At 42.0% G+C, this 20,873-nt stretch overlaps 1 protein-coding gene across 1 annotated transcript in view; it reads left to right on the top strand.

The window, feature by feature from the left end:
- The window catches only part of SLCO4C1 (solute carrier organic anion transporter family member 4C1), a 490,988-nt gene that overhangs the window by 182,142 nt on the left and 287,973 nt on the right, over positions 1-20,873 (top strand). Inside the window, exon 4 of the mRNA XM_069226038.1 lies at positions 4,918-5,014. Within this exon, the coding sequence (XP_069082139.1) occupies positions 4,918-5,014 (97 nt within the window). The remainder of the gene's footprint in view (positions 1-4,917; positions 5,015-20,873) is intronic.

The following is a 20,873-nucleotide window of genomic DNA, read 5'->3' as shown; positions in this document are numbered from 1 at the left end:
TTTGGAGAATTGGTTTCCAGAATTTTTAACACCTCAAGCACTGTCGGGATTGTTCATTTCTTTAAGGCTGTTGGGTCTGGATTCGTATCCATCTTCCAGACTGTCTTTGGAGTCATCCCATCGGCCATCCACTCACTCTTTTCAAGTGTGTTTGGTGGCTTTCCAATTATTTTGACATTGATTGGCGGATTGTTTGTTTCTTTCCAGCTACATAGAGCAATGGAGCTGCTGGCTGCAGCTCAACTGTGCCGTAGGATTGCATGGTTCAGATCTTTGATGCTTCCTTGCTGGTGGAATTGGAGCGTGATTAGTCATTGTCATTCCGACCACTCCTATGGTGCGTGCAACCAGTCTTTCGCTGTCAAATCAAGAGTCACACATTTGTTATTCACTGCTCCTTGAAGGACATAATGCACTTTCTTCCAGCTTGGTGATGTCCTTAGAAGGGGCAAAGAACCCACTGTGCATTTTAATGCTGTGGGGAGCTGGAGGGAATGCAGCAGCTCCCCAGCAATATTGAAAACAGTAAGTTTCCTAGGTTACTTAATCCATGGTCCTAGTAGAACTTACCATATTTTTCAAAGACACTGCTACATGGCGCTATCTGCTCAATAGCTGGGGTGCAAGGCCCTCTTGTAGTTGGTTTATGAGTGTGTTTCGTCGGATGAAGAAAGTATGTTAAAAGAAAAGCTCAGAGAGATGTTGGTTTTATTTTTGAAAAAATAGACATGTCCCTGAGTCGTCCACAATATACAATAATAATTTTTTTTAAAAGACTCACAGACATGTTTATTTTTATTTTTAATTAAAATGTTATTAACCATTTTTACAATATTTTCTATTATTTAACATTGCAGTGTGTGAACGACTGAAATATACAGTTGTTTAAAAGTGTTGGTAATTTTTTCACAAAGATGATAGATCTGCTTTATATATATTGATAAGCTCACCCCTTGGTTAAGCTAAAAGGCACACTTTTTATATTTTGGTGTTGTGATTCTTTGGCACAGTCACTAAGTCTGCCTGAGTGTGGGTAGGTCCTGTGAGACCAACCACACGCTGCACAAGCCAGAAAGTATGTACTGCAGTTGGTAGGGTGCTCCCAGGGACTTGGGCTCATGGCCTGGCTGAAGGCTGTGCTCAGTGCTGGGTTGCTTGGCTGCAAGGAGTGGGATGTAGGGCCTGGCTGCAAGCTGGGCGCTATAGCCAATGCTGCGCACAGGCAAAATCTGCTATGGCCTGCGTTTGGCTGCTTCTGAGGGGTTGGACGCAGGGTCTGTATATGGGGTTGGTGTTACATATGGTAATAAAATATTACTTCCCATTTAAAAAAAATAACTAGAAATGCACTGAAAAAACAAAGCTTCAAGTGATGTTTTAGTTAGATGAAACTTCTAGTGACAACATAACATTTTAAACAAAAAAAAAACACTGACATTCACCAGTTATAATTGTCTCAAATAACTTTAACTTGTACCCTAAAATAACTATAATTTGCACCCTCACCATGCACTGCATATTACATAATTAATGGCATGTTCTATGACATCATTGATAAAATTACTGACGCACCTTAAATAACATCATTAATGACAACATTGTGCATGGTGGGGGCAAGAGTTATAGTTACTTTAGGGCACAAATCTATATATCTATTTATCTATCTAACTGTGTATATATATTTTTTTATATATATATATATATATATATATTTTTTTTTTTCTATCTATATCAGATATACATGTAGAGCGAGATCTCTCTTGCTCTCTCTATCTCTCTCTCTCTCTCTCTCTGTATATATCTCTCTCTCTCTGTATATATATATATATATATATACAGAGAGAGAAGGTTTATAATATATAGATAATATGTATATATTTACAGAAAGATATAGATATATGATATATGATATTTAAGATATTAGCTATTGGGCCTCATTATGGGTTTGGTGGTCCATTGACTGCCATGGTGGCAGCGGCAGTCCGACTGTCGTCATGTCGGCGGACGGACCGCCAGATTACGAGTCATGCGAGTCTATGGAGCAAAAACTGCTGCAGTCCCACCGGCACCACCAGGCAGCACAGCCTGCCACAGTCACGAGGTAGCACAAACAGGCTGGTGGAGCCTGTTTTGTCGCCGGACACATTATGAGGTTGCACAATGTGACTGTGGTGGTCCAACCACCATGTGTCAGCAGGTGGAAACGGAGACTATAAAGGGAGACACTCACCTGCAGACAGCCTCACACATCTGGTGCCACCATGGAGCCCATCACACGCATCATGCCACTACTGAAGCTCATCAAAGGTGCACAAAATCTGCACATTATTTCACCTGCTGGGATTTGCAGTCATGTAACTCCCTGTACTACACTTACTTGACAAATGTTATCCTCCAAAGTTAATACACTTCACTTGAAAGTTAAAAACAATGGTATTTGGACAAGAAAACACTGGGCTGATGATTGGTTTTACAGACACGGGTCCTTCCTGGCCGTATTTGATTACTAATCATGTCACTCTCTCTACTTCTCACATTTGACAATTGGTATCCTCCCACCTGAGTAAGCTTAAATTGTGAGTTGGCAGACAGTGGTCTTTGGACCAGTGACCACTGTTCTGGCATTTGGAGTTGCTTAATCAGTGCCTGCTGTGAATTGCAGTCATGTCACTCTCTCTAGTAGACACACTTGACCAGTGTTCTTCCCCCACATGGGTACACTTCACTTGAGAGTTCACAAACAATGGACTTTGGACAGGAGAACACTGGGCTGATGGTTAGTTCTACAGACAAAGGGCCTTCCTAGCCTTACTAGTCATGTCAGTTTCTACATCCCACATTTGACTATTAGTATCCTCCCAGCTGAGTAAACTTAAGTTGTGAGTTTTAAGAAAGTGGTCTTTGGACAAGTGACCCCTGTTCTGGTATTTGGAGTTGCAGAAACAGTACCTGCTGTGAGTTGCAGTCATGTCACTCTCTCTAGTACATACACTCGACCGGCGTTCTCCCCCGTGGTGAGTACACTTCAATTGAGTGTTCACTAACAGATTTATTTGGGCAAGTGGCCACTGTGCTGATGGTTGGAGTTACAGAAACTGGGCCTGCTGGGAGTTGCAGTCATGTCACTCTTTCCAGTAAACTCACTATACAAATGTTATCCTCCCAGGTGAGTACACTTCATGTGCAAGTTAACAAACAAAGGTATTTGGAGGAGGAAACACTGTGCTGGTGATTTGAGTAACAATAACAGTGCCTCCTGGGAGTTATAGTCGTGTAACTCCCTGTACTACACACTCTGTACAAATGGTTTACCCCCAGATGAGTACACTTCAATTGAGAGTTGACAAACAGGGGTCTGAGGACAGATGTACACTGGGCTGGTGATTGGTGTGACAGTAAAAGTGGCAAAAGGTGAGCTGTGAGCATGCATGACATAGCATTTTGGTGACATTTTTAGTGTTGTGACTTACCAGACTCTACTCCCCAGGTACTCATGTCAAGTCCTCAGGATGCAGGATGGCCAAGACCTTCTCCTCCCAGAGAAAGAGATGTAATAGAGTACTGAGAGGGCCACCACCAGTCTGCTTTGCCTGTATCTGGTGCCTGGAGACCAGGGAACAGACCTTGCCCCTGAGGCCGTTCACCTCTTCCTAATGTCCTCCCTTGTGCCTAGGGTAGTGCCTACAGCATTCACTCTGTCAACTATCCTGTCCCACATTTCCTGACCGCCATGGTTGCCCACCACTGCCACTTTGGCCTTGTAATACGGTCAGTGGTTGGTCGCTATGCTGTCGGGGCTGGATGTTGGACAGCCTATTTCCGTCCCTCTGCGCCACTGCCGGTCTGCCTTTGTTGGTTGGCAGCCAGCAGACCTGCCTGTTTGACTGGTAATCCATCGGTCTGTAGGACTGCCAACATGGCAGTCTTTTTAGGACCGCCTCAAACTCATAATGAGGCCATAGATATATTAAAAGATATAAATATATAATATATAGATAATATATATGTATAAATAGGGAGAGGGATAGTGCAAGAGAGATCTCAATTTACATGTATATATTTCGATATATATATAGATGCATAGATTGATTGAGTGAATAATTGATTCACTCAATCTATATTATTTCCCTCCCTCCATTGCTTCCTATGAAATTGTGTGGTGTACTAGTGGTTGGCCTGTATGGTACTTGACGTATTTCTGGACTTAAGTAAAGTAATTTGAGTCTGTTTTGACAACATTAGGATTGCAGTAACTTTAGAAATGTTTGGTGCTAGCAAGGGTTTCACTCATTTAAAGGTGTGTGCTTGTATGGCAATGTGCCTCTCCACCCCCCTCCTTAAATATCTGTACCTCCCCATCTAGTAGTACATTTTCAAGGCACTTCCTCTGTGAATAGGTCCCGAAACATTATTATACCACTTAGTTCCACTGACAGCCAAATATGCACAAACTGCAACATGCTGTGGAAGAAATGCCTAGATCTATGATTTGTGTTTCCTGAAGCTAACTGTTGCTAGCATTGAGCCTGGTCAGCTATAGAAGCCTTGTATTACATATAATACTTATTTGCTTCATTTGTTAATATGATTAAAGCGATGGCAATTCTATGGAGGTCTGGAGGTGTACTTTGTAACGTATTTGTGTGTGTTTGTGTGTGTGTGTGTGTATTAAATACAAAAGTCAATTGAATTAAAAAAAACAAAGCATATCTGAAACAAAAATATTAATAATATTAAACAGCATTATGTAATATATTAAAATTAAACAGTATTATGTAACTGAGTTTCAGATGCTGGATACATTTTAAGATGTAGTTATGCCTGACTTCATAATCATAAAATAAAATGGCCAAAACTAAATGTACCAACGCACATTGGGAAAATATGGTTCAACATTATTCATGTCTTTTTTCACAGGAATTGGCTATGGTATGTCAGTAGTGGGTCCGGCAATTGGCTATGTGCTAGGTGGACAGATGCTTAACATTTACATTGATTTTGATCGAGTTAAGAGGTAAATCCTTCTTTTGCATTTCTTTGTGTGCTAATAAGTATTTTAAGAAAAATGCTGTCTGTTTTTATTCACTGTAGCCAACTCTTGGCCACACATTAGTAAAATGTTTGAGAGTCTGTCTGGTCACAGATGGACTAGGGACAAAGAAGCATAGTAAAATATTCAGTACAGGCAAAGGTTTGTTATTTCAGCTTCTGATACATCCAATGATACTTCCCCACAACTGGTTTAGAGACAATTAAATTAATAATGTTTTGAATGTTTCATTTTAATGAGCATGTGCATAAGTTATCTTATTATGTGTGCATGGTGAGAAAGAGATTATCAGTTCTTTGCAGGATAGTTACCCACAGAAATCTCCAACATGATTACCATTGCTGTATATTCTTGCAGTTAGCAGTTGTATGCATGCAAGTGTCTTATATAGTGTGAGCCTACCTGCAAAAGAACAGAGTGAGACACCCAAGGAAGGCTCACAGTGGGAATTACAGAAGACAGGGAGGTGCAGGAAGCAGCAAGGACAAAACATCAATGGTGTGGAAGGGTGTTGTAGTAAGGCATACATGGGGTTTGGCTTCAGCTAAGGGAGAGGCAGACCTGTGGGTGAAGGGAAACGTTTAGTAGTGGAAGGTTTTCAGAAGTGGTATGTCATCCATGTAGTTAGCCTGTAATGAGACGTTGCTTGAACAGATGTTTTTCAGCTAATTATGGAAGAGGGAAAGGGATGGAATGTAATGGTTCTCAACAGGGATTGCGTTCAAGACCCTATGAGTGTAGCAAGTGCACAGGTGGTGTTCTACCTCTCAATTCCAAAATATAGGCTGACCATAATATTGTGTTCAAAATATTGTCTCTACAAAACATTGGGTACAAAAATATTGAAGGTAAGTATATCTTTTCACCTTGTTACAACAACATTGAAGTTCCAAACATTTTGTTTCTATAATATCATTTTTCTTATGCTGTTTTATTTATTATTTATTTTTCAATTCACAAAGTGCAACTCATACCTGGAAAAGTGCCATGACACTGGCTCAGAACTATTGTGTTTAATATTTCATTTATGTTACTAAGAAATGTATTTTAATGGTTTTCAAATGATATGATGGTGATGTATATCTTTAAGTAGTGTATTGGGGAAAAGGGTGGCTAGTTTTTATAAGTATATGTTAACTAATATTAATTTATTAACATTGTAATTATGAATTCCTTTCATTGGTAGTTTTTTTGTTTACATGCTTAATAATGTTTACATTATTTTCTTAATTTTAGTTTCAGTTTATAGGGCTTATTGGGAGTGTTTGGCAGTGTTTTATTCAAAATCTACATTGAGTCATATTAACTGAAGGTTGTTTGTATATTTTAAAGTTATTTAAGTATTTGAGTGCATACTTATTGTTTCACTGTTTTTTGAGGTAGTGGGTGGTATTGGGGGGATTAGTTGGGTAGCATTTCATATAGAAGGAACATGACACCTTAATAATTAATCTAAAACTAAAAATGGTAACATTTTGAAGTTGTTATTTTTTTCTTTGTCTGTATAATGATTGTTTAACTAGCATCATTGTTTATATTACTTTTAGGATTGTGTGCTTTTAGAGAGGTTAAGGGCTAGCATTTATTTAGAAAGTAATGTATTTATAAGTACAATTTTAAAGCATTACCATATTTCACAAAATATACAAAAATGTAAATACATTTGATGGAAATATTTTTAGAAAGTGATCATTTAAATTTGTGGAATAAGTTTCAATTAGTAGAAGTCATTTGTTTGTAATCATTATTAATGTGATAATAATTTGGGATTTTTTATTTTATACTTTTTCATTTAGGTATAATTATTAATATTTTTTATTAAAATGAAATTAACTATTTAAATGTCATGGTCAAGTCACCACTAGTCTGCAGATCTGAATGGTACTATGGGAATAAGGTGGAACTCATCACTCTCCTTTCTCTTTGACAGTACCAAATGTGTCCAGGACTGGGAATGGCACTGACAGCGAAGTCAGGGGAAGGTCAATAAGTATATGAGATAAGATGTACAAGAGACAAGAGAGATAAGTTGTCAGTTTGTAGCCACATAGCTAATCTCATGAGTTCGAGGTTCTCAAACTTTCTGCAATCACTTACAATTGTCAGCTATGTTATACTAAACAGAACATAACAAAAACTTTACTCTAAGCTCTTAAAAAATGTTAAAAACACATGCATCATGAAACATAAACAAGACTTACTCTAGTAACTAAGGCACATTAATCATACTAATGGCATAGTTCCTTTATATTGTTAAAGCCAAAAGAATCATCATCACACCAGTCTTGTTCTAATGTACTGTAGCAGTTGTTAATGCTCTGCAACTTGAGATACAGATCAGAAATAAGGATTCACACAGGATCTTCATGTGTCTCTGTAGAGGCCTGAGAGACAGTTGTTACACCATCAGATTGGGTGTGACAGAATCCTATTACATAAGTGCAGGAGACAGGACAAGGGCTTAACAAGAATCTCATAATAAAATACAATCTCTCCCTAGCTATCTCTATCTTTAACCTGAAGTATCTTAAGACAGCACTTTGGGGGATCTAATAATTTCAAGGACAAAATTTAATTATTTGAGGTGACACTGAAGATGGTATTTCAAAAAGCACTGCATGCAAAAAAACAGAGAAGATGCGTTCAATGTCCAACTTGAAGATAACGTTGACTATAGAACCATTAACACAGAAGAACAGCAGAATCCAAGCAAAGTATTCTGATCATCAACAGGCATGAAGGGCAAGCACTGTGTGTGTGGCATTTATACTTTACAGGATGCTCATTTCTTATAGTAGATACTTGAATCCTGTGAACCTTGAATCCTTCAGTAGATCATGATTGTGCTGGTGAAGAGAGGGACACAACTGGGTAACACACATGTGGCAGGCATGGTCCTGGGCAGCATGGCTCCTGTCATACCAGTTGCAATGACATCCTGAGTGGCAAATTTCATGGGCAAGAGGTTGATCGGTGTGGAGGAAATCACCTGTGGTTAGCCCTTACATCAGATATATAAGCTTAGTAAATTATGTTATACATTTAATATTAGGTTTTTTTTAAACAAAATTTTCAATTGCTGGAGTGTTTCAATAAAATACATTTTTCATAAATGTATGTTGATCATCAGTTTGAAGAAGAACTTTCCCAAAGGTATGTTAGACTGGAGTAACAATAGTAAACATGTCTATCACCCCTTGAAATATCTTAACTTTTTCCAATATTTTTAGAGTAGAGTTAAAATAGTAAATGTTATCTTAACCCCCCAAATATGCAGTTTCCACAAAGATTTCTGGACTGTAGTTAGAACAGTAAATCTGACACCCTCCATATATGCACTTTCACCAGTCAGAATTATTGTTTTTAATATTTGATTTATGTTACTGAGAAATTTATTTTAATGGTTTTCAGATGACATGCTAGTGATGTATATTTTTACTTTATTGGGAAAAGGGTGGGTAGTTTGTTTTTTAAAGTATATGTTAACTAATATTAATTTATTATCATTGCAATTATTAATTCCTTTCATTATTATAGGAATGGCACAACAAATCATAAATGTAATGCGGGTTGGCAGTTTGAACCTCTCAAACGTGCACAGCCCTTTGATAAGCCATTCTGTTGCACTGAAGTGGCACTTCCACAGTATCAGGTGAATCTTACACAGTCGGCAGAACTGTGCCTTTGTTGAGACTGGAAAGGAACTTAGGCGGTCATTCATGCCCAGCGGGAAAGCCCCTGCAACGAGGAAGCCGGCTCCGAATGGAGCCGGCGGAGTTGCAGGGGTGCGACGGGTGCAGTGGCACCCGTCACGATTTTCACTGTCTGCTAAGCAGACAGTGAAAATCTGTATGGGGCCCTGTGAGGGGGCCCCTACACTGCCCATGCCAGTGGCATGGGCAGTGCAGGGGCCCCCAGGGGCCCCACAACACCCGTTCCCGCCATCCTGGTTCTGGCGGTGACAACCGCCAGAAACAGGCTGGCGGGAAGGGGGTCGGAATCCCCGTGGCGGTGCTGCAAGCAGCACCGCCATGGAGGATTCTCTGGGCCAGGGGAAAACCGGCGGGAAACCGCCGGTTCCCCTTTTCTGACTGCGGCGGTAGAATAGCCCAGGAAGCACCGCCAGCCTGTTGGCGGTGCTTCCACTGCCCTCCGCCCTGGCGGTCATGGACCGCCAGGGTCGGAATGACCCCCTTAGTCTTGATGGCTGCTTCTATTAGTAAGAAATTTACTTAGTCGTGAATGGCCAATTGATGTCAAGCATTTCATGTGTCATGGATGAAAGCCCTAGAGCTGAAATTTCCCTAATACCTATTTTTCACTCTTCATTTTTTACCATATGAATTGCTCTAGAACAGGTACTCAATGGAAGCCCCTGAAAGAGCAGCTCAGTTGTTGCCTCTGAGTAACACGGTTTCTTGGAAAAACCTACAAACCCTATATATCTACCCAACCAGAACAGTCTCCTGGACGTAGTGTTATATTGCTTTTGTAAATTGGCCTTCGTGACAAGAAATTACAAATGAAAATGTTTTCACAAATGTACATTCCTTCCTATTCATTTTCAGTATTTTTTTTATTTTAAATGGTTAGTTTCTTTGAGAAAGCCTTGAGGGATATACAAAAACAACTCCTTGATGAATTCAAAATTTTGTCTGCTATTCAGAAATCTATAGCTTCTTGGGACCACTCATGAGATTCACAGCGGTTTCCACTACAAACTGGAAGTAGATTGAAACTGCAAAAATTAGGAAAAATAGGCCGCCTCTTTGAAAAATACCAAAACCGTGATGAAATATAGGGCTAGACTTAAGAAAAGTGTCTCTACACCCAATGCAGTGCCACTTTTCTTGTGCCCCTTAGTGCCCCCCTAACGCCACCATTTGTGCACCATTTCTAAGATATGGCACACCATGGCAGCAGTTAGGGAACTAGCATCAAAATCTTTGACGCTAGTTCGGAGCTTTTCAGGGCTAGCATATGTTGGCACTAATCCTGAAAAGACCATTGAGGCCCATTGTAAACAATTGCATGCCTCCTTTTAATGCCTGCTCTGATCTTAGGTTTGTTTGTGCCATTTTTAGGCCCCCCTAATGGGAGGAAGGCCCCCCTTGCATACATTATGCATGGCGCAGGCATAATGTGGCGCAAGGATTTATAAAGTGCAACAGATGCGTGCATTGTGCCACTTTGTAAGTTTGGCGCAGCGATTTTGGCCTCATTGGGCAACATTAGCGTCAAACAAATGAAACCAATGTGGTGCAAGGAGGCGCTAGGGACTCTTGAATCTGCCCCATACTTTTTAAAATTCAGATCTTCATGTTACTGAAAGTTGGGGAAAAGGTGGCCTTAGCACAGCAACCCTTTCATTAATGCCATTCTTAGGGAAAAAAAAAAAAACACCTTTTGTGGAATATATGTTTTCCTATTTGGGCCCCCCAAAAAAAAAAAATTCAAGCTATATTTTGGCTATTTTCTCAGTCCCCTCCAGGGGAATACACACACATTGGGTACCTTTAGAATCCCCAGGATATTGGAAAAAAGGACACAAATTTGACTTGGATATCATATGTTGAAAAAACGCTTTGGAGGCCTAAGAGCAAACTACCCCAAATAGCTAAAACAAGACTTAGCATTCTGACCTTAGTACAGCAACCTTTTCATTGATTCCATTCTTAGAAAAAAAAAATGTAAAACTTTTTGGGAAAGCAAATTTTTTCCTATTTCGCCAAAGAAACGCAAATCAAGCTAAATTGTCACTACTTTCTCAGTGCCCTCCAGGGGCATTCACAAACATTTGGTACCTGTAGATTCCCCAAGATGATGGAGAAAAAGGACACAATTTTCACTTGGATATCATATGCGGAAAAACGCTATGGAGCCCTAACAGCAAACTACCCCAAATAGCCGAAAAAGGGCTTAGCATTCTAGCACGAAAAGGCCTAGCAGTGAAAGGTTTAATAATAACTAAAAAAAAAACATTAATAACTTTATTAATCAGCCATTAATTAGTAGACATCTTTAGTTTCTTACGCAGTTGAATATTCTCTTCCATTGTCTTTAACCGGTGGTAGAGATGACCTTTATTATCCTCCATTCCCAAATCCATTGATCTTCTTCTGTTTCCTGATGTGCATAACTATGACCCTCATTTCTATCATTTTTTAATTTGCTAACTTAAAAGATCCTGCTGTATCTAGATGAATCCTATCTACTATTGTAGACAACTGCCTAATTTTCACATTGTTAATTGCCATTCCCAAAGAAGGAATAATATCCCTAATAGAACTAAAACTACTTGCCCACTCTCCTCAAACTATATTCATCACTCATCTCACCAACATAATGAAATCAAGGAAAAACTAAAGCCAGATAACATGCGTGTTAGACCTGGCATCCTTGGTGTGGTTTCCCCTGTCCTTTTGCCTCTGCTTAATTTATTTTGAACTGTGTGCTGTACTTCATTTTTGTTGGTTTTTGATACTCTGCTGACCAGTGCCAAAGTCCGAGTGCTCCCTGTATAAATTGTGATTATGATTGGTTACCCCAATTGGCATGTTTGATTTACTGGAAAGCCCCTAGTAAGATGCACCAGTGGTGCCCAGGGCCTGTAATTCAAATGCTACTAGTGGGCCTGCAGCACTGGTTGTCCAACAGAGACTTTCCTTCGAAGTTTGCCTTCTTCAAAGGTAGAAATGAGTAAAAGTAGTGGACCCAAAACCCCAGACTTTTAGAACACTTCTGGATCAAGAGGCACTTCTGCCAAGGAGAAGAGCTGAAGAGCCTGAGGAAGGAGTACTGCCCCTTTGCTGTTTGTGCTTTGTAGGGTTGGCGTGCAGTTGCTGCTTCTGCCTCAAAGAGGACAAAGACTGGACTTGGCTGTGTATCCTGCTTGTGAAGATTCTCAAAGGGCTTGGACTGAACTTGCCTCCTGTTAAGAATTCTCAGGGATATCAAAGCATTCACCCGCATGGAAAGAATTGATGCACAGCTTATCAGGTGGAGAAAGAATTGACGCACGGCCTCACTTGTCAGAATGGATTTGACGCATCTCTTGCTTTTCCGACACACGCTCGCCTGCGCGGCTTTGTTTTTGACGCATACCAGGTACTTTGCACTAAAACAACACATCCATTGATTCCTATGGATTAAGACTCTTTTTACTGTGTAAATTCATATCTTTGCTTGTGTATATTGGATTTTTTTCATTTTAGTCTTGTTTGATTTAGATAAATATTGGCTATTTTTCTAAACTGTGGCATCCTTTTGTGGTGTTTTTCACTGTGTCACTGTGTCTGTTTGTACAAATACTTTACACATTGCCGCTGAGATAAGCCTGACTGCTTGTGCCAAGCTACCAAGGGGGTGAGCAGGGGTTATCTGACCTGCGTATCTCCCTTACCCTGACTAGAGTGAGGGTCCCTACTTGGACAGGGTGTAAAATGACTGCCAACTAAAGACCCAATTTCTAATATTGAGCCTTCCCAAATTCTTGGTAACCTAATATAGTCAGTCTTCCCACAAGTATAGTAGATTCCCTTCATAACTGGCTCACCTCCAAACAAAAGACCTCTACTCACTTCATACGATTTGTCGCACACTACAAATTCTACCCTATTTCTTTAAATAGAGGTACGCCTTAACATACTCAATTCACCTTAACTTTCCTGCTCCATTCTCAATCTAGGATATGAATCTGATAATCTAAATGATTCCTCTTCTCATAGTTCTTTCAAAGTAAATTTCTACTATGCTGAATTTTTCAATACTCCCACTCCTCTCTCATTATAGTCCTTAATAAAATCACATGCATTAACACTCAAAAGTCACAAATAGTTTTTTACAAGGTTGGTATCATACCTGCTTTACGCAATTACTCACAAATACTCTTTATGCATAAATTCTCCATTATCCTGTATAACAAACACACTCTCTAAAGACATATTAAAGTCATTCAAATAAGGAGAAAGAAATTCTTCATGATTAAAAATTAAAACAGAGATATTACAAGACAATGCATATGAAATCGCTAACTGGGCATGGGCTGACCCCTCTGCAACACATGTAGGAACAAAAGGACTTACATAACACTTGCTAACTTTCATTTTCTAATCATTTTAGCATATACATTATCCTTAAAACCATTAATTAAAAGTTCTTCATGTACTGATATAATTTGTTTTAGAACATTATAATTATTTACAACCCCAACATTTCTGATAATACGATCTGAAACACACCTCACAGGAGTCAGTAAGCACACCAACAGTCCCACTAGTACTATCAATATTATAAACAACAGTGTTATCCCTACACTTTTACAGCGTTGCTGTTTTCCATCTTCTACTGAGCAGTATAATTCTTATTCTAATTCTTATTCTAATTCTATAATCCTTATAGTGGCAAAAGTTAAAAATCAACAAAAGACAACAAACATTCTCTTTAAAATAGTAGTTTTCTTCTTATTTTATTAAGATGATAATGAAAACAAAAATCAAAATTAAGGGACTGATTTGATTATTGGCAGAGAGGGTACTCTGTCGCAATGGTGATGATTTTCCGTCCTTGCCAGTATAGTGGTCTGCCCTCAATTAAATGTAACTGCGGGTGGACCTTCGGTTTGGCCACAGCAGAGACTAATCTGTCTCTACCATGGCCAAACTTCTCTGATGGCCCTGGGGATTAAGGGCTGTCATAGAAATGGCTACATATCTGTCTGCTCAATTCAGAAGGGCAGAAATGTAGTAAATATTTACCATATCTTACCGCCAGGTAAGACCTGGTGGTACGGAACAATAAAAACACTAAAATGCTCCCCCACCATGGGAGAAGACACCTATGGTGAGGAGAGCATTACTTTTTTTCTTTTGCAAAAGAAAATTTTGTTTCTTGACGGGGGTTCCTGCCAATGCCTTTATAAATGACTGCTGTCTTGGTGATGATTGATAAATTAGGTGGATGGCCTCTCCACCATGGAGACGGAATAATGTACCCCATCCTCATGTCAGACCCCTTAGTCATCTGCCCAAACTTAAATTGGGCTGTAAGGGCCTGATTACAAGTTTGGTGGTATGTGCACCGCCATGGCGGTGGTGATCAAACCACCAACGGCTTGGGGGTCAGACCATTGCATTATTATCTTGGCGGTCCCAGAAAGTAAAGACCCCTGCAGTCTCGCCTGTACCAACAGGCAGTGCAGACCACCATGGTGATGAGGCAGGCCAAACAGACCGACAAAGCCAAGTGTTTCCGCCGGACACATTATGATGTTGTAAACCGCCAATGTGTCTGTGTCAGTTCAACCACCATGGATCAGCAGGTGGAAACGGAGAGTATAAATGGAGCAACTCACCTGCAGGCAGCATTACATGTGTTTGCCACCTTGGAGCCCTTCACACGTGTCCTGCCGCTGCTGCTGCTGCTCATCGAAGGTGCCAAAAATCCATGCTGCAGTGGATGCAACCAACGGCAAGTACACACACCTAACTATGTCATTAAGCTCAAAAACAGTTCATCGCATCATCATCAACATGATATGTGGCTCAAGCTACAGGCACCTAGTACACGTGTAATTGTGTCCACAGTCAGAGTCATTCACGAATAATGACATTCACAGCCACAAAACGACCCGCTTGGGCAGATCACCAACACTGCACCACAACACCCCACAAAAACACACTGCTGACCGTTTCAGGCACTGAGACAGTGAACTGTACACAACATTGTGTCATACAACAGCAGCACCACAGAAACAACAAATCTAACAATTCAACTGACACCCTCACATTGCATACATGCCATGGACTGTGGTCAGATTGCACACACATATGTATGGATGTGTCATGGAACACAAACACCACTTACATGAAACAGCCCTGCAATGGACCCATACAATGGAACGCCAATGGGATGTACAGTAGTTTGAGAAACAAATATCCAAAGATTACCATGCAAACAATACCTGCACAATAGAGATGGGGGCATCCGGAGCACTCATGGAAGGATGCTGCCCTGGGACACAGTACACTTTGCACATGCCCCTAAAACAACATTTTCACAGGAACTGGCCCTTCAGGTATCTCAGGGATAAACAATAGCAGAGCCAAGTGTCATGCCTATCTGCATAATGTTTAAGTGCAAGTCAAGAATACAAATACAACAGAATGGGCCATACATCTAGATGAAGTAGCTGCAAGGTACACACACATCAAAATGGACACATGCCCAGGCAAAGGAAAAGGAGGCTAGCACAATTGAATACCATCCATGTGTGAACAAACAAAGTCTAACACCACACATGCTAACATTGGACAACACAAGATGAAATACTTACCATACCTGACATAACACAATGCTATGATACCCGTTTGGATTAACTCCCACATATCCGTACAGTCAACATCTACCTTTGTCTTGGGTGACACCAGCACTGCCCACAAAGTTAGATATTGCACAAAACAGCAAATGGATCAGCGCTCAGGCTGAAACACACACAGTTGTAGACACTCAACACAAGTAAGTTAGGAAAAACATAAAGGTAGAAAAGGAATAGCAGGACAAATTTCTACCCAGAAAAACAACATTTTGGGTTTATGAACTCAAAATTATTTAGAGAAAAGGCCATTGACTAGTCCAGTTAGAATGTCCATGCACATTACTGTTCCCACACTTGACTCTAATCACTCCCAGGCAACCGCCAAGCACCTCAGGGATTATCCTTGGGTTGGGGGGGAGGCATCAGATTTGGGATGGCTGGGTTTGGGTTTGGAAGTCTTTTTCTTTGGAGAGGTGGGCTTCTTCTTGGGGTTAGGGGTATGAGTGCTTGCAAGAGGGGGTAGGTGTGACGGGAGGATTTGGATGTGGAAGAGATGAGTTGGGGTGTGTGGAGGAGGCCTCTTGGATTTGGGAGGGGGTTTGGAGGGAACAGGGGAAAGGGCAAGCTCAGAAAGGAAAACGGGGCAGTCATCAGAAGAGGTTGGGGATTTGGAGGTTGCGGGAGTGGTTGTCTTGTGTGTGGGTATATATGCATTGGGTGTTTGCATGTGTGAGGTATTCTTCTGTTTGGGTAGTGTCTGTTGCACGTGTGAGTGTGGTTGTTTACGTGTCTTGGAGCGGGGAATTGGAGGTGCTGGTTGATGTAGGAGTGGTGGATGTGTGTGTGTGTGGGTTGGGGTGGTGACTGTGGGTATGCTGAATGTGATGGATGTTTGTGTGTCTGTTGGGGTGGTGTCTGCGGGTATGCTGGATGTGAGTGATGAGGCTGTGGGTGTTGTGGTGGTGCCTGCGGGTATGGTGAATGTGGTAGATGTGTCTGTGTGTGTTGTGCTGGTGTCTGGGTGCATGATGGGTGTGGTGGATGTGTCACAGGCTGTTGTGGTGGTGTCTGTGGGTATGATGGATGTGGTGTGTGGATCTGTGGGGGTGGCGGGGGTGTCTGTTGAAGTGGTGGCTGATGTGTTTGTAGGTGTATGTTGAGTGCTTGCTTGCTGGTATGTCTTGTGGTGTTTGTGTCAATGTTTGCTGCTTGTGTGTGTTGAGGTTGGTGCATGTGGGTGTGTCTGTATGCTTGGGACAAGTAGAGGAATAGAGGTTTTGAATTGGGAAGAAGGCGGTGGGGGGGATAAGGTGTGTGACTGGCTGCCATCAGTGAGGAGGCCAGAGCCTGAAAAGATCTCTATAGGCCATACATTGCACTATGAATGCCTTCCAGGAAAACATTGGTCTGCTTAAGTTGGCTGTCCCTGAATGGTATTCACAATGGCAGTCTGTCCCACAGGGATACTCCTCAGGAGAATAGCCTTCTCACCCAGGGCAGCAGGGGTAACAGAGGTTAGGGACGAGATGCCTGTGGCAAAGTACACGCCCACCCTCTTGGATGAGCGGGCACAGCCAACTGGGTGGGGAGCAACAGGAAGGGTGGCAATAGAACTGGAGGTGGTGGACAAAGATGTTACAGGAGCAAGTTCTAATAGTTCTGCTACCACTAGGAAGTGGCCACTGGAAAAAGAATCTGATTATAACAATGTTGATCCTGTCTCCTCCCTGGCACTCCCCACATCCTACGGTCCACTGGATCCCTCCGTGTCAGTGGTGTCATGGCTGGAGGTACCATGTCCAGATGTTTCCCCATTTGGATGTGCCCTGTCTCCCTCACTTGCCTGGACTGATGCTGCAAATACAAAGAGGAAAAGGGTCACCAAATGTTCCTGATTACACAGCTGTGAGTACCAAATAGTTCCATGACATCAAGAAGGCCCCAGCAACAAACTACATGAAAGTGCCCCCTCCATGTACCATACCGTATGCATGTATGCCATCCAAACTGTCCACAGTTTCCCACAGGAAAATCAGGATCTCAGACAACTACAATCGCATGAGTGAAGTTGTGCAATCACAGTAACCAATGACCAAGTAGGAGACCACATCACCGTCATTGCTTTGCCTCATGGAGCATACCTCAGTTACCTGTTGTCATACAGCAGTAGGCCAAAGCCAAGTTCATTCCCACAGATCCCACACAAGGTTATGCAGACATCTATTTGTCACATACACAATAAGACTAAAATAAGAAATGGTGCTCCTAAAACTAGCCATGTTGCTGACAGCAGTACAGGAGCCTGGAGAAGGTGACATGGAAATCCTCATGACACACTGGAAATATATCAACAATGCACACTTCACCATGTGTAATGTGCCTTAATGGAGTCATAGAGGTAGTTCTAATGTTGCTCAGAAATGCTACCCATTTGGCATGGATATGCACAATGTAGACAAAATGTGCAGATGTCCCTAAAATCCACAACACAATGAACCAGCAAGCCCCAGGGAATCACCACTAATGTCTTGCCTCCCTTACAATGGCATACTCTGATTGCATCAGTAGATGTCAAGAGCCCTTTGTATGTTGGAGAGGCAAGAGATTTGCAAGTACTTGTAGAAGGCCCTCAACATGTTGCTCAATGGGAAGCTACATCACTATCTCCATTTTGGGCATGCAAACCCAGATGTCTGCGGATGAATAGTTTTACCCACCCACATATGATTAAATATAACTACAAGTCACTCCATGATTCTTGCCATCAGTCAGATAACAAACCTTCCCCATTACACATGTGAAGTGTACTTTTCCACCTGATGCCACTTCAACAGCATAGTAATGCACATTGTGTGTAATAGCTCTAGTCCTACCCGTCATATCCTACCTATCTAGTCCAACCCGTCATGCAGTTGTACATGCCAAATGACATGCTGTGATGGGTGAAGGTATATGTGAGCCAACAATCAATGGTGACATGCCCCTGTCTGTGGCACCACGTTAAATGTAAACCCATTGCAAATATCCTATACCAAATACAGGTAGCCATGCACATGTATGTGAGGGAATACAGAAATCATCCCCTTAACACAGGGAGACCATACATGAAACCGCAGTGGACACATTCTGTCAAAAGAGAAAGGGACACATGCACAAGTAATGTTGGCAATAGTGATGACACATAAGTTATGTCAATGGACATTCCCCACTTACCAATGAAAAGTATTGATCTTTAGCTGACCCAAAGAACAATGTTTGCTCTGTCATGTGTATGATGGCCATCTTCACATTACAGACAGTAGTGCAGCACCAGCACTCATCACATACTGAAGACAAGACCCTTGTGTACCTGCCAGGGGGATGTGTACTGTGTGTCATGTCTATTCAATCAGAAATGCTTTGTCACAAGATATTGTTGGCATGCATCATGTGTGTTGCTATGGACACACTGACTAATGTTACAGATCATGTCTTGTCACACATAGGTACACTGGGAGAGGGAGGATGTGACAAACTCCTGACTACGATCCCCTGCCAGACCTTCATACCATGGCGGAATGCCACATAATCTGGTTATACCACCTTAATAGGCAAACAATAGTGGACTTCTGATGTCAATTGGAGCCGGATCTAATGCCAGCTAACAGTAATCCAACCTGCATACCACCATTTGTACAAGTCTTGTCAGCATTGCACTCCCTGGCCACAGGGTCCTTCTAACATACAGTGGCCCCCATCTGCTGGTATGTACCAACCTATGCTCAGTCTGGTGTTGAAGGATTTTCTCTCAGCAATGTTAAAACACTTTGACAGCTATATCAGGCTCCCCTGACGTGAGGATGTAGCCAATGTGAAGGCTGACTTTTATGGTTATGATCTGGCCCATCACACCTTGGGACTCGTGATAGACCCTAAGACATTGCTGATGGTCTCCTGGGCAGGGGCAGCCCAGTGGCCTCACCCCGCTGGCCCACAGCATCCCTCCCATGCACCCTTCCCCATGGGCCTAGGACCTTGCCTCATGGTGTCCTCTCCAACTTGTTCCTGCGCCCTCATTGTCCAAAGTGTTGTGCTGCAACTTAGGATCCTGGACTGGGGGACACAAGATGGTGGACACTGTGCTAGGGGGACTAATATTTGCCTGTGATGTTGATGCAACAGGGCTGGGAGGTGACATTGTGGGCACAGTGAGACTCACTGTTGCCATCTGACCAGGTTGCCCAGATGGGCCAGAAGCATCCTTCATATTCAGATGCCCAGGAGTGTCGTCACTGAAGGCTTCATCCAGGTGGAGGGGGGGTAGTGGCCGTCTGTTCCCTGGCCTCTGTGTGCCCTGCAGCAGATACACCTGTTGGTGTAAAACGTACATTGTTACTGGTTGTATTGTGATATCTACCTCCAACGGTTTAGTGTTACAGTAAGCAGAGACCTTAGAGAAAGTTAACTTGTTGTTAATCCGTTTGTGGCAAATAACCATGGTATTGGGTGATTTGACATGATGTGTGAAGCATGCCAACCCAATTTGACTCAAGCAGCTGCTGAGATGTGCGGATCAGTTGCACTTTTGAGGATGGCCTGAAAATGATATCTTGCCACCAATGCAACCAACACAGGGGAGAGTCAAGATATGGCTTTGACCATTTTGAGGCCTAGTTGAGTGGGATGCAGGCACACCCAGGACTTTGTTGTATATGTGACTGAGTCATCATGTGCATAATGCTGTGCCAATGTGTCTGCTGCTGCTGCCAATCTGGTGATGCATCTTGAGGCCTTGTAAATACTTGTTGTACACACTAGGTAAGGTGTCATTAATGTCCTCAACAGTTTCACTGTTGTATAGCAAGTCAATATGGAACTAGGTAGACAGACACATTTCTGATTTGAGCATGATCTGTGCTTGAGTACTCCAAAGTGAATTGACAAGCAGGGGCATATGGGCAAGTGACCACTGGGCTGATGGTTAGAGTTACAGAAACAGGGCCTGCTGGGAGTTGCAGTCAGGTTACTCTCTCTACTACACACACTTTACAAATGTTCTGCCCCAGGTAAGTAAACTTAATTTGTCAGTTCACTTACAGGTGCATTGGGGCATGTGACCACTGGGCTGATGGCTGGAGTTACAGAAACAGGGACTGCTGGTAGTTGCAGTCAGGTCACTCTCCCTACTCCCCAATATTTGACAGATGTTCTCCCCACAGGTGAGTAAACTTCATTTGGGAGTTGACAAACAGGGGTATATGAGCAAGTGAACACTGGGCTGTTGGTTGCACATACAGAAATAGGGCCTGCTGGGAGTTGCAGTCAGGTCAATCTCTCTACTATACACACTTGACAAATGGTATCCCCCCAGCTGAGTAACTTCATTTGTGAGCTCACTTACAGATGTATTGGGGCATCTGACCACTGGGTTGATGTTTGGAGTTAAATGGAGTTAAAGAAACAAGGCCTCCTGGGAGTTGCATTCAGATCACTGTTTCTACTCCCCAATAATTGGCAGATGTTCTCCCC

This window comes from Pleurodeles waltl, chromosome 1_1 (genome assembly GCF_031143425.1).
Source record: "Pleurodeles waltl isolate 20211129_DDA chromosome 1_1, aPleWal1.hap1.20221129, whole genome shotgun sequence".
Classification (NCBI taxonomy): domain Eukaryota; kingdom Metazoa; phylum Chordata; class Amphibia; order Caudata; family Salamandridae; genus Pleurodeles; species Pleurodeles waltl.
This window is presented reverse-complemented; position numbering and strand designations above follow the sequence as displayed.